The sequence below is a fragment of the Pseudonaja textilis genome, chromosome 2 (genome assembly GCF_049901715.1).
Source record: "Pseudonaja textilis isolate UNSWEBS1 chromosome 2, rPseTex1.2, whole genome shotgun sequence".
NCBI classification, from domain to species: Eukaryota; Metazoa; Chordata; class Lepidosauria; order Squamata; family Elapidae; genus Pseudonaja; species Pseudonaja textilis.
Window position 1 is genome coordinate 192,602,864 of NC_141991.1, and position 18,253 is coordinate 192,621,116.

General features: G+C 39.4%; 1 protein-coding gene across 2 annotated transcripts in view; it reads right to left on the reverse strand.

Annotated features, from left to right (window-relative positions):
• CEMIP2 (cell migration inducing hyaluronidase 2) overlaps nt 1–17,164 on the reverse strand; it is a 65,000-nt gene extending 47,836 nt beyond the window's left edge. The window contains exons 1-3 of one of the 2 annotated variants that reach the window (XM_026703795.2): nt 17,031–17,164; nt 7,750–8,089; nt 4,250–4,390 (exon numbers count right to left, since the gene is read on the reverse strand). In XM_026703795.2, coding sequence (XP_026559580.1) covers nt 4,250–4,390; nt 7,750–8,077 — 469 coding nt within the window. In that variant the 5' untranslated portion in view covers nt 8,078–8,089; nt 17,031–17,164. Of the gene's footprint in view, nt 1–4,249; nt 4,391–7,749; nt 8,090–13,357; nt 13,648–17,030 lie in introns of those variants that run through there. The other variant, XM_026703794.2, reaches the window with a different exon arrangement.
• Nucleotides 17,165–18,253: the final 1,089 nt, after the last annotated feature.

Consider the following 18,253-nt stretch of genomic DNA (forward strand, 5'->3'; position numbering starts at 1 on the left):
CAATTAACATCATATAGATAACCTTAAGATTACAGATCCCACATTGCATAAACTACCATGACTATATTTGGGGTTATACTAGGACTCTTGATGTTTGCAGCATATTTGCCAAAACACCCCAAAACAAATGGATACTTTTCCTTACTGTTAGCCATAAATGCTAATGAAGCATTGATATGGTAAAGTTGAAAAACCTAAGACTGCTCTTTATAAAATCATTATTAAACAAAAGCAAGGTGGGTAGTAAAGTCCTTCTTCATGGTTGCTCTTTAGGAATCTTCTGTTGACCATCAATATATGGCAGACTATGACTTGGAAAGCATGAAGAATATATAGTAAAAAGAATGAATTAATGAATGAAGGGAAAAATAAACATGTTCTGGATAGTGAAATGGAAATGATAGAATCTAATTGAAGAAAGATAATCTGATCTTGCTGAGCAGGGTTGATTAATACATGTAGAGAAGCAAAGGTTAAAAGGAATGCTAGAAAATATATTATCTAGTTTGTTATGGATCCATACAAAAATAAGAGTTCAAAGATAGATGAGCACTATTTATTACATTCCAATGAATAATAGTAATGGGGAAAAAAACCTATTGGAGGAAATTGTACAACATTCTGAATAAATGTAAAAGGGGAAAAGATTATTCTATTAGGTGACATGAATGGATATCAGGAAGAAAAAAGTACAGGGAAAAAAAATAATCTAGATATTTGGAGAACCAAGAATGAATGAGACTGGTGGTGGCAACTATCTGCTTAGAAATATATGCGATTTAAATATTATCTGCTTCATGCATATGCATGGAAAATGAATGAATAATAAAAGTACATCTGATTAGATTGTTTATGATGAAAGAGTTAAAAGAATTAAAAAGGACATTGAAAGCAAAGTCCTTTATAACAAATGTGAGATATAGCAGCCTTTAAAGGTGTCAAGAGTGGACCCTGGAGAAAAAATAGAATGGAAGAAGCACAACAAGTGAAAGGGGAAGTAATATAGAGACAAAATGCAAGCCTTGTATGAAAATGTATTAGAATATAGATTAATCTCATTAGAGAATAGATGGAAAAAGGATATAAAAAAAAAGGATGGGGAAACTGCTTAAACAGTAGTCCCCAACCTTTACAGACTGGTGAGGAGGGAGAGAGGGAATGGTTCTGCGTGAGCAGTCGGTGAGCGTGTGCAACTCCATTTGTGCAAGTGGCATTTGTGCACATGTATCCGCAGATCACACAAATGGAGCTATGCATGCGCGCATGCTCACCCGCTGCTTTCAAGTGGGCTGCATACATATGCACTCATCTGTCCCTTCTGTGGCCCGGGTCCGTATGGGCTGCATCCGGGGATTTGGAGAACCAAATGAAAATAGTATGTTATAAAACAGCACAGAAGAATACTGAGTTTCACCAAGGGGAACTATGAAAATGTTTGTTAGAATGATGAATTGAAAATTCTAGCTAAATGCAAAAGTCTAGAATTAGTCTAGAATAATAGAATTTTATACCTTTGTAAAATTTTGCTTAAAGATGGGGAAATGGACAGAGAAATATTAAGGTCTGCAAATGATAACCGAAACGCAGATTCAAAAGTACTGTGTTGTGTGTGAACGTTTGCAAAGATATGAGAACATATAAGACAATGTTTATGCCTACCTTGTTCTCCTGAAGTGAGAACTAGATATAGCAGGATAAGTAAGTTGAAAGCAATGACAAGAACAAGAAGCAATAGAAGTTAGAAGTTAGAACAAGAAGCAATAGGCTATAATAAATAGGCAATGAATGAAGGTGGATTGAATCCTAAGAATGAAAAAAGTACATTCTTGGGATCTGGTCATACAAAAGATGGTCAAGGAGTAAACAGTATTGAAAAATGTAAAGAAGCATTAAAATTTAAAGATATATTGTATACTGTCTTGCTAAATCTGGTCATTTTCTTGTAAAGTTATCAGTCAAGTTTATTGTGCAAAGCTCTTAAATCACTGGTGGCTAAGCAGTATTTCATTTGCTTGGTATATGTGGCAGAGCAGCAAGAAATATAGTAAGATTCTATGTACTAATAAAAACTGAAAATGGACACAACAGCAGAAAAGAGCAAGGCGAAAGAACTATATATAGACCAAGATGGTTTTAAATAAAGAAGGGATTAGATAGCTACTTAATCCTATTTACTACAGTCATAGTGAGAGTGAGAAAGAGAAAACTTATTAACATAGTGCAATACTTGTTTAACTTACTTGCTAAGGAGATATTGAACAAACAAAACAAGTTACAAAATACAAAAACCTAGTAGTTTTTATATGTATAAAAAAGTTTTTTTTAAAAAAAAACACAGTTTTCTTAGGCAAATAATTTAGGGAGAGGGAGTCTATCTTCTTATTTGCTGTTGTTTTCCATATTATTCTTTACAGAGTTTACTAGTGTAATTTAGTGCATTTTCTCCCTTGGCTTCTTTCCATAAATATTCTTAAGCAACCTTTCTAAGTTGCTTCTACTGGCTTGGAACATGGGACATTCTCGCCTAAGACCATCTAGGAGACAAGCTTGGTGAACCACCATTATATATTATCACACTAGCTGTGTGTTCTTCTCCAAAGGACAGGAAATTAACTGGGAGGAAACTTCCTTCCTAAAATGATTTGAAGTATCTGTTCTAAACTTGGGTGGTTATTCAACCATTTTTTTCTTCTTGGGATATCACTTGCAGTACATATGGGCAACTGCCAAGATGCACAACAATCCTGACGTATGTGGATTTTTGTAATTGGCAGCATGACAGCTGTAATTTCTTGGAACTCAATTAATAGCCTGAACGGATACAGTTTTTCAAAAGATGTCAAATTAAATAACACTGAACATGGTAATTGTTGTAATTACCCAAAGTAGAGAAAAACAGCAATGAGCCAATTCATACTACTTTAATTCAATGAACATTTCTCCTGCTTCTTTAATCATATCAGATTTTAAAGTACAACATAATGGCTAGGACTGTCATAAGATTTTATCATTTCTCTGGCCAGATAAGTTTCTTTGTGGATAACAATGACAAAAATGGAACCTTTGTGCCAGTGAATGTTATTTATTGTGATAAAACTATGGCAGAAAATCATTTATTCATTTTTCTTGCTGCTCCCTAGTCACATCCTTTCAGTTCATAGAAGTACTGCTGTACACAGCTATTAACATAAAATAAAGACAGCGTCAAAGATCAAAATCTAATTATTGAGAAAAATACATTAACTATACATGATTGCCCAATTCAGTCATAAAACTAGGATAAAGGGGATATATTCTTTTTGTAAAAGAAATGTGGAGAATTTTTATAAAAGAAATATAAAAGTGGAGGAGGAGGACTGTTCCTCAATTAAAGCTCAGCCTATGGACGCAGAGACTGAAGCACCTCCCACTCAGAGCAGCTCATAGGAGAAGCACGGCTTTAACCATCTTACCACAAAAGGTCAGTTTTCTTGAAAAAAACAAATGAAGCTGGGGAAAACTATATTTAAACTTATTGCATAGAGCAGGGATTCTCAACAGTGGTGGCATGCTACTGGTTCGGCCCAGTGCTGCCGAGCTGGTAGTGGTGATGAGCAGTGGACACCGAACCAGTTCTCTCCACCGCTCTACTGTTGGGCCCGCCCGCCCGGGCTCCCATTCTCACCTTTATCTTCTGCTTTTGAAGCACAGCTGCTTTGCGTGGCACAGAAGAGTGCCGTGCAACAGCTGCTAAAGTGACCAGGAGAGTGCAGGCTTGCAGGTGGTGAGTTGGAATTCTTCTGCGCCTATGCAAAGTGCGTGTGTGGCACATGTATGCACGCACGTAAAGCGCACCCACCAAGCAACATCCACCGAACCAGTGGTAAAAGCTTTTGAATCCTACCACTGATCCCCAACTTCCAGTCTGTAGAACGGTACCTGGCATGCTAGAAACTGGGCCACGCAAAAAGCAAAGCCTCATCTGTGGGATGCTGGCAGCATGCGAAACCACGTCACCTCCAGTCTACAGAAAAACCTCTTTCCATGGAACCTATCCCTGGTGCCCAAAAGGTTGGGGGTCACTGACATAGAGTAAAGAAAGATGAGTGGGAACTATGCTTCTGTCACTTAAGTAACTTTTAATGCACAATGAGATTTTTTTCAGATGCTAGTCTATGCAGCAAGTAACTACAGCTAATGCATACATAAATTAAAAAAAACATCTTGCCCTCATCCCATTCAGTTTAGCATTATGAACCGCTTTGCCTACCTCCATCCTGTATAACTATGGAATGCACAGTGGCATCCACATTCAGACGGAAGAGGTCTCCTTTTTGGATTACAATTCTCTTTTCTCTATCGTGTCCTGGATTCCAGTTTTTAAGGCGAGGATTTTGATCTGGACAGTTCTCTGTAATATAATGGGATAATAATTACAATTAAAGTACTTCAGTATTCAGGAAATTAATACAGCAGCGATAATAACTCACACCACCTATTTTTAAATCAAAGTAAAATGTCCACAATTGAAAACAAATTCATATTGATCCAATGGATATTTTAATGTTATAATCTATTAATTTTTGAATATTCCACAAAAGTTTATCTGGTAAGGAAGGTGCCCTTTGTCACAACTTACATACTGAAATCCAACTACATTCTACATCAGTCCTCCAGATATATTGAACTAAATTCTCAATCATCAACAGTTGCCATAGCCACCGATAGATGTGACTACTATCATTAAAAGTAGCTGAAGTTCTGACTAGGGACAACAAGGATCATAGTCAACAAGTAGAGAAGGTGCTGATTGGAGAAAGTCTTACTGAAGTAGGTATTGGACCCAATGCTTTCTTTCCAGAATAAATTCTAGTAATTTAGGATGCCTCTAATTTCGGGAAGAAAATATTAAAAGAGATCCTCTCTTTGCTTTTTCACCAGCAAATAAAACAATGATTTCATGATCCTAATAAATGAGGCAGGACACTTGTGCTGAATTTTACCAGGGAGCTAGCTTGCAAAAAAGACTGGAACAGGGGAATAAATTAAGTACTTTCTAAAAGATGCCATTAGATTTTTCCCTTTTCTCCTCCTCTTTGTTGCTTTCTTTAACTCTCTTCCTTTACTTTTGGGGCATGTTAACTGAAGCAATGTGAGGAGAGGTCACTAGGTTGGTTCTTTAAAACACATGGAGACTCTTCCCTCTCTCGCCCACCTATCTATTAAATCTATTAATTCAAAAGATAATGTGCATGTTATGTGTTTCAAATGTTTAAAATACAACTTAACCTAAGTTGTGCACATAAGAAAATTTACCTAGTTGGAAACAAAGACAGGTTCCTCCTAGCCCAGTAAAGAACCACACACAGGTTTACCCTCTTTTCCATCACCCTGGCATTGTCTGGGTTTGTAAAAAAAAATAAAATAAATCAGATCATAGGGCTGGAAGGGATTTTGGAGGTCTTCTAATCCAATCCCTTGTTCAAGGCAGGGGTCCATATACCATCCTGGTCAAATATTTGTGTAGTCTATTTTTGAAAATCTCTGGGGATGGAGTGCCCAGAACCCAAGAGGAAAGTTATTCAATTGATTGGTTGCTCTCATTATCGGAAAATTTTCCCTAGCTTGTATCTCTGACATTACTTCTTGTCCTGCTTGCTTATTCCCTACTAAGTCAATCCCTTCTTCTTTGTGACAGCCCCTCAAAGACATGAAAGACAGCTATCATGTCCTGTCCCCCCACAAATCCTTCTCATTGATAGGCTAGTCATAACTAGATCCCTGAAGTGTTGCAATTATTGCCTGGCAGAATGGAACATTATAGAAGGAATTGTTAGCCGCTGTGCTGCTACGGCCAGGAAAGAGTCTCCACCTGGAAAACACACAAAAATCCTTTCCTGGTAGACTGCCTGTATTTGCATTGCTTAGTAGCAGGCAAAACAAAGGAATCTCTACTAATCATGAGTACATCCTTACTCAGCAATGTACTGTAACTCTTTCTTTTGCAGTTAAAATATGAAAGGATATGAAAAACCTCAAATGAATCTTTGCAGCAAATTGTAACATGGATTGCGTCCACTATACACAAGTGCAAAATACAGACATCCTCACACCCTATTTTTTCATTTTTAAATGCACCCCAACGTTTCTAAAAAAAAAAAAAAAAAAAAAGAGGGCTGAAGAGCCATCACATGGAGCCTCGGTGGCACAGTGGTTAGAGTGCAATACTGCAAGCTACTCCCACTGCAATTTGGCAGTTCAAATCTCACCAGGCTCAAGATTGACTCAGCCTTCCATCCTTCTGAGGTGGGTAAAATGAGGACCCAAATTGTTGGGGGCAATTATGCTGACTCTGTAAACTGCTTAGCGAGGGCTGTAAAGCACTATAAAGCGGTATGTAAGTCTAAGTGCTATTGCTATATAATTTCTAAATATTTATCAAACTAGCCGGTTATTTCTTTTACTTTTTCAAATATACTCAATTAAAAAAAACACAACCACCCAGATTGGGTTTTTCAAGCAGTCAACCAAACCAAGGCAACCCATCAGCACAGAAAACTTTGTTAAAGTTTTGGGGTAGGTTGCAAGGAATTGATGCACTTTAGTCATGCTGATCAGAGTACATTTGAGCTTTCAGATTGCATTTGAAAATGCAAAAGCATTTCATTTGTACAGGCATGTTAAATCTCAGCATCAATATTTTAAAATGATGTTTTTTTAAAATCAAAGTTGATTGAGCAAGGCCACAGTGGCTTGGTTTCCATGTAATACAAAGCATGGTAGGTGATCAATCTTCAAACATAGTAAATACAGAGTTTACATGTTAAGCTAACCCTCAAACCAAACACTGTGGTTTACCCAGAATGTGGAGGCCTCTCTATAGCAGCTATGCAGTCCTGAAGAGAGATAGGAATCATAGACAGCTGCACATTGCACTCCCACACTTCCAAAGAGCTCCTACACTGCCTGACAGATAAGATTAGTTTGAAATTAACAACCTTTACATTTCAAATGTATGTGAATAGGTGTATGCATATTTATATACCTGTGTGTATGGATACTAACACTGTGTGTATTAACATTTTAAAAAAACCCTGAATATCAGAGTCACTCCTACACTGGAGATATCCAATGACATTTGGCTTTTATGAAAAAAAGTCAGGTACAAAACACATCAAGCGCAGGTTACAGAAGCATGGAAATTAAATTGAACTTACATTATCATCTAATTAACATTAATTGTATTAAATATAATTTATCTTACCAATTATTTAAAGACATAATTTGGCCACAACTTTTAGTGGCTGTCTTGAATTACAGACTCTTTAAGCGGCTTTGAAAAAATGGTGAAGCTTGTATTTCTTGCGCTTTAGTGGCAAATGTGATGTACTATACTATACAGTATAAAATGCAGTTTTGTACTTCAGAGAGACATTTACGTGATGATGAGACTGCATCAAATATATTTTCAGAAAAAAGACCAAAAGCCAACTTCAGAACTATATGTACACTAACACTAACTGATTCTTGTACCACCTACAGTATCTTCTGTGATTTTTCATATATCAAAGAAATGAGAGTAAAGTAGAGTCATCATTAAAAATTGCTATTTTCCAAATTAAGAATAATTATTTGTGCTTTATCATAGATAAAACCACTGCACTTAAAATCTGTATAATTTTCTTATGTAACAGCAGCATAGAGGGTCATCGTCCGTCCCCCCCCATCAGTAGCAATATTCAATAAAGAGCTCAACTTACTGAAACTTACCATCAGGAGCATACTTTGATGCTATGCCCAAAATAATTCCAAGTGCAATAAAAAATGAAAAGCTAGAAATGGCAAAGCAAATAAATGTATTTTTGTGCCTATTCTTTCTGCTTGCTTCTGCTTGACAGCGTTGTTGATCTCCTGAAGAGGCTACTGTGGCACGAGCTTCCTGTCTTGCACAGGAAAATTTGGCTGAAGCTTGATTATTTGGAGGTGGTGGAGGACGAAGTGGAGCGACTCTTCCTGGGACATAACCAGATTTATAGCTGCTTCCATTCTGTGCCTGAAGGAAGGAAGGAGAACTTCCTCTGGGACCAACGGTGTGCATGTTATACAATCACTAGAACAAGAATAAAAAGGATTATTCCAGCAGCCCCAAACTTAATACAAAGATGAAAGAATGGATAAATGAATGATTTTTAAAAGAAAAAAAATTAAAATTACTTGCAATGAAAGGGGGCCCATCTTTTGCATAATATACCACCCCCCCCAAAAAAACATGAAAAGTTTTCCAATTTAAGCTGAGCTTGACTACTATTTATTTTTATACAGGTGAAGCAAATAAACTTGCTTGGAAATTTCACCAACATTTAAAGGACTTCAATTATTATATTCAATAATGTAAGATGACATTATTGCATGGCGGTCAAACTCCCGGCCTGTGGGCCAGATGCATCATGTGCTGGCCATGCCCACACACAGTTTAGCGAACGGGAAAAAATGTATCACATGACGCCGACATGACGCCTTGAGTTTTGACACCCCTGCACGATTATGATATGCTGTCAGGTCATTGTAGACTTTTTAATCTAGGCACATAAAATAATTCAACAAATATTCAATTATGCTCAAAATTGGAATAATTAAACATGCTTATAAAATTGGGTTTGGGATATGAGAAAAGATTATCATAGATATGGATTATGATTGTGTGTATGTGTATAAAGGTATGGCAGTCATTTTAGTCAGTGAAGATCAGAACAGAAGTCTAGTAAATGAAATTACAAATTTTATATGTAAATTTTCTTTCACTTGCGCTGCTAATCTAAGAAGGCATTTGTGGTCCACCTCATGAATAGTTATCAGAATATGTAAATTATTTGCCTACATCAACCAGTTTACTGAATATTTTTCTTGAAGACAAAAAAATCTTCCCCGCTTCTGTGTAATAGTGATGAATAGCCTGAGAGTGGAACAAATATGAGCATGGAACAAATATCATATTATAAACTATTTTCTGGGTCACTATCAAGTCATAAAAAATAAGATTCTAATTATCTTATTGGTATCAACAGTGTACATTTTTCTTGAGATATGCTAATCATATACGACAATGTGACTTAAAATATTGCTATTCTTTCACTCTTGATAACATCAGCCTTAATGGAGGTTTTAAAAGTAAAGTAAAGCAGATAAACTTGAAAGTGTAAAATAATTCTTTTATACTGGCACACCATAAAAGAAGTAAATAGCTCCCTTGGATTTTATCTGATCTTAAATGTTCAGGTTCATCTGCAAATCTACTAGACCAATCTTGTCCTAGCTTGTACTTTCTAGATGTGTTGGTCTTTTCATTTTACTAATCTGCATCAGCATATGGTAGGCAACAGGAAGGGAAAGCCAGATTCACTTAATGACATGATTAATTTAAGAACTGCAGTGATTCACTTAACAACCCTGGCAAAAAGGTTGTAAATTGAGTGTGACTCACTTAACAACTGCCTTGCTTCGCAACAGAAATTCTGGCTGCAATTGTGCTCATAAGTTGAGGACTACTCATAATCAATACTGTAAGAGGAACAGAAATTTCTTTTTTTCCAATGACAATCTTTGTTCAGACAGCATCCGCTAGCTGTAAATGTTTAAAGCACTTGTATTAAAAATACATTGTTTCAAGAATTAAGGAGCCCTATTAAATTTTAATTAATCAATTAAACTTTGTAGCCTATTTCGATAATTATATTCTATGTTGAGCCATATGCCGAGTGCAAATAAAGATACTTTTAAAACTAGCCTTTGGCTATGGTCTTAATTATGCCTTCACCCATAGCGTTTGTACTAATTAGCTTTATATTGTCATAGTTAATGCCAGCATAATACACTATCACTACAAAACCCATTTCTACATTGTTACTGCCAGTATTATATTTATAATGGACTGAGCATGCTATTAAAACTAGATAGGAGCTAATATCTAATGCTTGAACTCCCACATGAGACAAACATCTCCAAGGCTGTAAGAATACGTTTTCCTTTTGTCTAATTTCATTACACTGAGTATTCTTACTTAGTTTTGGCTAGGAACTCACAAAACAAAGGTTTTCCATTTTGTTTCAGCAAGAACGCGCAGGCCAGAAGTAACCCACACACCATCTTGGCATATGTAAGGAATGTAGTACTTTTCATTAAAGAATTCAAGATGTATTAACAGGCTTTTAAAAGATTTAGCTTTTTGATTCATGAGAACTACCCTGTTTCTCCAACAATTTGGCCTCCCCCAATAGGAAGTCCCACCATGTTTTATAGACATGAAATGAAATTAAGCTCCTCCCCCCAAATTAAGGCCTATATTAAAACATGCAAAATGGGGAGGAATGGGGGGGGCTTGCTGTTAGGAAGTACTTTTGTTGCACACCCGGATATGGTGCTGCCTGCATTGACCCCGATACAAAGTGCCCCACCAATGCCGAGGTCAACATCCAAGCTGTCACTGCCCACCCACCCGAAGATGCCAGGGGGGGGGGAATTAAGTCACCCCCGAAAAGATGACCTAGCCATTTTTTCGGGGCTCAAAAAAAAAAAAAAAAAGACCCGGCCTTATTATATGAGAAACACGGTATCACATGAAATTATTAACATGCAACTTTCATTGTCTGTTGGATACAATTCTGTATTTCATACAGTTCAGTTCTGTGCATATATACATACAGTCTAATAGAATTTTGAACAGTTCTGTCCTTGGCCATCTTTTCCCAAAAGGATGCTAGAAATTCATTTGTTTTGGCCATCTTCCACTTTTCCCAAAACCAAGAGTGTAGGCTAGCTAACATTGAGCAAGAGCTTGTTTGGAGGCACTCTGTTTGGGGATCTTCAAAGTGCTCCCATTGCTCCATAGCCATTCTTTCCTGGAAAGCAGGGGGCAGAGCTGAGGGAATAATGCTGGCAATTTTGGCCCTGTGACAATAAGTCATTGAGGGGACCAATCTGTGGACCACATCCCATTTGCCAGTCTTGAACAGGATAATATCATCTACAATACAGAAAACAAGTATGCATCTGTGTGTGTGTCTGTGTGTGTATTATGCCCATAAATAGCAGTTTTTCTCCTCTAGCTTTTCTCTGTAATACCTCCTAATACAACAAAATATTGTTTTGTTTGTTTCAATGTTGAGTTCCTTTCCTAGAGATATTTGAGAGAAATTACTTAGTCCAGTCTAGGATCAGCCTAGAATTCTTCTGATGTTGCTTATAACTTCCATCAACTGCCCTGTGTACAGTCAATAACCAATGGCTAGTGGAATTATCATTGGCAATAGTCTATACCAGGTGTTATCAATCAGCATGCCTGGCTGGGGAATTCTGGAAGTTGAAGTCCACATGTCTTAAAATTGCCAAGATTGGGAACCCCATCTATACAATCTTTGTATAGACAGGATTGAGCTACATGGGTGAAAGACAGTTCCTCATCAGCAACAGCAGCTTAAAGAGGATTTCCTTAACATAAAGTACCTCTCCCCCCTCCAATTCATGTCAAAAGCACAAACAGAAGTTTATGACCTACTTTCATTCAATGCAATGGTTGGTATTTAAGTTACAACCATCAAGGCCAGAAGTTGATCCTCCCTGACTTGAGGTAGACCCCTTTTAAAAACAGCTAAGCTGGTGAAATTAATTGTGACAGATTTAAAAGAAGGATTTTCTATGATTTACCTTGAATCTCATACTCTGTTTCAATAGATGACACCAAGATTTAACATTGCGAGAAAATCATTCTTTCCATACCATATCTGTTTTCCATCTCAGGTAAAAGCTGCCAATTCCAGTCTACGTATTTTAATTTTCTAATAATTTTGGTTGCCAATTTCAGCACTCTTCTCAAATTTGCAATATCCTTCTTGAGTTCAGTGACCAAGCATATACACAGAATTTTAAGGTTTTATAAACCAGCATTATTCAATTAGCCCAATTAGGTGGGAGCACTTAACTGACCCTTCCAACAAGTACAAAAACCTGACCTGATTATTTTTGGATGAAAAACCAACAAGAGTTTAAGTTTCCGTTCAAACTTTAAGTTTAAAAGACACGTCTAGTCTCCCTATACTGGGAAAGGCAGAAGGAAAAAAGAAGGATCAGTTTCAACGACGAAGATCTGAAAAGTCAGATTAGAGCCACACATCATCATGGAGAAAATCTAAATGCTTTCAAGAGCTGATACAGGCTTGATGGCACATAATCAATCAACCAGTGGCCACAGCTGCCTGAAGTAAGCCACTAGTAAGGAATGTGGAAGCTGTAGACCACAAAAAGCTAACTGAGGTGGTGAATTTCTAAAGAAAAGGGAGTGAAGAAATGGGTTCATGTTTCTGTTCCACTTTTTTAAAAAAATTGAATTCTGAAATATTTTCTCCTCAGCTAAGCAGTAGGAGCAGCTGCTTTCAAGAAGCTAGCCACCCATCACCAAAGAGAAAATGGGGTGAAAAGGCTGCAGTACAGCATTCAAAAGAGAGATGGGAGGACAGTTGAGGGGTTAGCTTAACAAAACAGTCCTGGGAGTGAAGTAAAGGTAGTCCTCATCTTATGACAATTGAACCCAACATTTCGGTTAAGTAAGACATTTTAAAGTGAATTTTGCCTCATTTTATGACCTGTCTTGCTTTGGTTGTTAAGTGAACCATAAATGTTAAATAACCCAGTTGTTAAGTGAACCTGGCTTCCCCAATGACTTTTGCTTGTCATATGACCACAAAAGGGGATCACTTGATCATGGGACACACAGGAACCAGTTGCCAAGCATATGAATTTTGATCACATGATCATAGTTATGTAGGGAAAGGTCGTAACTGTGAAAAACGGTCATAAGTCACTTTTTCCCCTGGTGCCATCGTAACTGAACGGTCACTAACTGAGGTGTTTTAAGTGGAGGACTATCTGTGCCGTTCACGGCTCTCGCTTGCTACAACAGGCATATTTTGGCCTTCAGCGAAAAGGGAGGGAGAAGGTGGCCCCATTCTTTGGGGCTGGAGCAACTTTTTTTCTTTGCTTCCTTCGGAGTTTGCAAGGAGGCTGGGGCAGCTGCTGTGCATTTGAAAGAAAACTCGCGGGATACCGAGCAGGCGCCTCTGTAGCCAGGGAGGGAGAAGGGCGAGAGGCAGGCAGCGAGCGAAGAACAAAAAAAAAAAGGCACCAGAGAAAAGATCCCGGGTGAGACAGAAAGAGCCGGAGGGGGAAGGAGGCAGAGCGGGAAGTCCAGTTGGTGGGTGGGTGGGGGGAAGGGAGCCCTGAAGCGCTCGCCAGGAATGCGGGAGCGCGGCTCCTTCCCAAAAGATCCCGGAGGGAAAGCGCCTGCCTGCTACGCCTCGCCGGCGGGAAGGAGAAAGACGGCACTTACCGGGGCCTCGAGGACGGCGGGAGGAGGAGGAGACGGCGGGAAGGAGCTCAGGGCGGAGGTGGCTGAGGCATGGTGTCTTCTCTCTCTCTCGTACACCGCAGCCGCTTCTCCCAATGGCACCGAACCCCCTCACGCCCCGCTGGCGGCGAAACAGCCCTGCCTGACGCAGCGCCGCTCCGCCCAGTCGGCTCCAAGCGCCTCCTTCGCCCTCTCCTCACCGCCCCCAACAACATTTGCCCGCGTCTCCCCGGCGGGACTCTACCAGCCTTTCTTTTTTTCCCCTCAGCTTGGCAGGGTGGAGCCTTCCGCGAGGTCCCACCCCGGCTGTTGGGGAAGGTGGGGGGAGGAAGGAACAGAGGAGATCGGCGCTCGGCGAGGCTTCACGCCCCCTCTCCGACAGGGCCTGGGAAGGAACCGCCGTGGGTAGTGCGTGGAGATTATTTTGCGCGAGGAGGGAATCGTGGTGGGCTTCCACCTCACCCTGACCGCTCGAGTTTCCATCTCGGAAGCGCTCGGCGTATTTCGGTGGCATTGCAACGAACGCGAAGGATGCAAGGCCGAGTCGGAAATCCTTCAAAGCAAATGGCACAGCCGGCTTTCGCCCCGCCGCCCACGCGCGTTGCTGCTGCTGCTGATTTGCCGGGCTTTTGAACAACGCAGACTCTTGCAGCCGCTTGTTGCTGAGGCGGTGGTGAGATTAATTAAAGATCGGAAGACAACCGCGCTTCTAGCCAAACGACACCTGACGCCTTTCTGAACAACGCCCAGGCACAATGGACGCCTTAAGTCCGCCTACAAATACCTCGGTCGGTTTTCTCGTCAATCCCCGAGTTACGGGACTCTCTTAGACTGGCAGCAGCCGGACGGGAGTGCAGCAGCTGAGAATAAATTGAAATTAAACTGACCCCGTTGCCTGATTTAATCGGAAGCAAACACTTTCGTTGAATTTAATACTTGGCTTACTTGCAAGCCAATGCGCTCACGGCTGTGGCTGTCGCCTTCCAGAGCTCTCGAGTATGCAAAAGAACTGGCTAATCTCGAATCTACTCCACATAGTTAACAAAAGACCTACCCGTCTTCCACTACTTTGTTTCTCTCCCCCCGCTCTGTAGCGAGCCTGTTTTGCAGAACATTTCCTCACTTCCCGACCGAAGGGTTTATTCCTTGAACGCCAGTCGCTCCTTTTGAGTTGTACATGAAGCAATCGGAGGTTGCGCAAGGAGCCAGGAACCCGTTAGTAGGACTGCTATTGTCCCTTCATCCTGACAGATGGAGGCGACTGCTAGTAGTGATGAAATTTTCCGTTAGTGCTGCAAGGTAGGCCACAGACGCGGGCCTTCCCTCCCACAACTGGGCTCGGGAAAACGGGAAGCTAACCCTGTCGTCCGTTTTTCCTGCCCTTTTTGCGGTTGCCCCTGGAAGCGCAGGGGCCCCTCAATCACCTCCAGTTGTCAAACGGAGGAACTGCTACCAAACGGAGGCGGTTTTCCTGAGTTTCTACAGAGAAACTTAACAAAGAACAGGTTTCTGTTAGGATATTCACTTGGCAACTTCACAGCCGCTACAGAATCCAGGACTTCTCTGTTTAGGGATATTCATGAAATCACTTTATTGCCTAACAATCCCAGCCTGCAATAGTGAATGGCGCTACAGGAATTAATGCAAGTTGTTAGCAAATCCATAATCAGGTTTTTAAAAGAGTTTTAAATCAAGGACTTCCAACAGCAAAAGTAAAATTACAACTGAATAGACCTGTGTTAGACTAATGTCCTATTCTATTGCTGATATTTTTTAGGAATGGCAACCACTCTATAAAAGATATTTTTCATTTATTTTCTGAGTTATTCCTTTATGAATTATTTAGTTAATAAAGATCAACTGCACATATTGCATACTTATTGTGTAACAGCTCCATACACTTTGCCAGTATTATCCTTACATACTTAGTCTCTCTTGTAAACTGGTCATATAGTAGCCTCGTGTGAATGGAAGGCCCCATATTAGCTCAATTCATGAGCCTCAAAGCACCCTTCTGTCCCCTGCTGCCTAAGATGGTTGCCAGTGGCTTACCAAACAGCATCAGTTGCTTTCCTATTGATAAGCATCTAAGGTAAAATCCCCATAACGACTTTGAAAAATGTAAAATACAGCCTTTAGTGCAGGAGTGTCAAACTCAAGGCCTGTGGACTGGATTTGATTTGTGATGTGATTGGATCCAGTCCATGGGGCTATCCTGAAAAAGGTAAGGGGCTGACCTGCGTCGCTTCGGCCCAGTCTACCCAATGTGAAGAGGAAACATCAGGCCAGCGTGGCTTCAGCCAGGTCTATCCAACGCAGAGGAAACATGCCAGCAGTTTGTGGAGTGACATCAAGCTGGCTACGCCCACCCACCCAGCCCAGTAAGTGGCATCAAGCTGGCCATGCCCCCCCAGTCAGCCCGCCCAGTCAACCACAGCCCTTACGTGTCCCTCAATGAAATTGAGTTTGACACCCCTCCCTGCTTTAGTGTAACAAAGCACTATTGGTGTATGCCTACTCTGGAGGAGAGAAAACAAATGACTTCTTGGAAACATGAAGTTGTATCCTTGACTTGATCAGTTGTTTTGACTAAAAACCACCATAAATCAATTTACTTAGCTAATAATGTATTACACCTAAAGACCAGTGGATACCCATGCAGTACCTCAATAACAGAAATGAATAATAGGGGTTCTCTTCTTCTCCTGTGGAACTCTACACAAGATTGAGGATGATTAAAAAATCCATTTATCTTTTGTCATTTGCTCAATGTTTTCTTGTTTGTTCTTGATGATGTTCCACATTGACGCTGGGCAGAAAAACTATCAATAATCAGTATATATTTTCCAAAAATCTATTTTTCTTTGAAATGATATTCATAATAAATAATGTGGATTATTTAGCTTTATTATGTTAAATTTAGAAAAATAGATGTATTGTTCTCCTTTAAATAAGCAGCAGTACAAAAGAGGCATTTTTTTTTAACAGCATATAAAAAATTTCAGTTTCAGTTTGAACTGAGGTCATAATAAATGTTATGATAATACACTTATAGATACAACAAAACAAAGAGTTGTTCTTTAACAGTGAAATAAAAATGCATTAACAAATGGACAAGAATGCTGCATTTCAGACAACTGTGAGTCTAAAACGTTTTAATATATTTCCACATTCAATGTATCATATAATAAGTACCCTTAAATCCTATATGATTTGTTTGTTAAATTAGAGCTATCAAATGTAAGTTAAAGATCTGAAGAAGCTTCTTGAATGAGAAGCGAAACGTCTTCAAAGAAAAAAGAAAGTCCAGTTGCCTACTTCCTGAAAAAGCACCCTTGGGATAAGTTAGAAATCTGGCTCAGCAGGTAGTTAAGTACAGTTCGGTTCTACAAACAGTATTGTTCCTCTGAAAATATTTTTTAAAGGAAAATAAGGAAAAAATACATGAAGAAAAAAGAATACCAAGGGAAAGTCACAAGAATACAGCTGTGAATGTTAGAAGCAGCCTCTGGGACAAAATTACTTTATAAAAAAATAGTCTGAATTCTCAGTTACCATAATAATATATATTCTGGTAATTGTGAAAATCAGACTGCATAATTTAAATAGATTTAAATTTAAAATACATTATAGAATAAAGTATTTTAATGCTTACCTCCTTGATGACAGCATGTATATATGAAAATAAGGAGAATGCAGGGAACTGAGGCAGCCTTTTACTGTAGTTTGTCTATAGAGTAGTCAACAATGGAGCAAATGATCCTCCTTGTTTTCAGAGAATAAATATCCAGGCTTGACACTGGTACAGGAAGAGCATTATCTCTCAGATTCTGTGTTCAGGATGTCATGCCAAGCTCTTATTTTTCTGACTTAGAAAAACAGGAATTGTCTCATGTGACACCCTGGTGTGAGCCAAATATTGTGATATTTCAACCATCAGAATCACAAGCATTTCATTGCTAATTTTACCTTTCAATGTTAAGTGACTTAACAGCATAATTTAATTAATGCATTCCTATTCAGAGTCCCACTGAGTTATAAAGAGCTTATTCACATTCAGCACTGGTGACGTTAACCTAGTTTGGAAAATGAAACTTCTGCAAGAAAACCAAGCTCAAAGAGCACCAAGGACCTCCTCATTCAAGGGTAGGCCCATATGTGAAGTCCAGTTTTCTTACAAATATCTTCTCCTTGTTGGAAGAATTACCCTTCTGGGTTCAGTTCCAAGTGGGGAAAAAGACACTGGAAACATGGAGGCTGTTTGGGAAGATGGTTTAATGGTGGACAGGACCACATGGCTTAGAGCTCCAAAGTGAAACAGATGATCACATGCTCCAAGGTGAAAAGAGAAGATTAAGAAACAAGGCTGATATGCTGAGAGTGCCTGGGTTTTATAACCTTCGTTGGAATTTGAATTAGAGCTTGTATTCTGATTGGTTGTCAGACTCCCATGAGGCCATGCAGGGGCAACTCTGTAGGCTGGCCTGGCTTGGTTGAGCCTTGCTGGATGATGAACTGAAAGGGCTTTTGGCAATTGCTATAGCTTTACCTGGAGATCTTTGTTATGTAAAGTATTCTGGCCCAGGCCTTAATGGTCCACCCATTAACAAAGATAGGGGTGAGCTTCTGCTTCTGAGGTTTCTGCTCTTGAGTTTCTACTTTTTTAGGGGAAATATTCTGCCTTTTTAATATTTCCCAGGATATTTCATTTTTCTAGGAGAGGGGTGGGTGCTAACTTCCTACATCCCTTAATAATAGTGGAATTGCTATTAGTGTGGTCAGATAATCTCCCCAGGGGAAGAGATAGAGAGATAATGGACTTTCTCTTCTATGGTATAAAGCAACAGCATGCTTTAAAATTATCTAAAGTCAATGTTG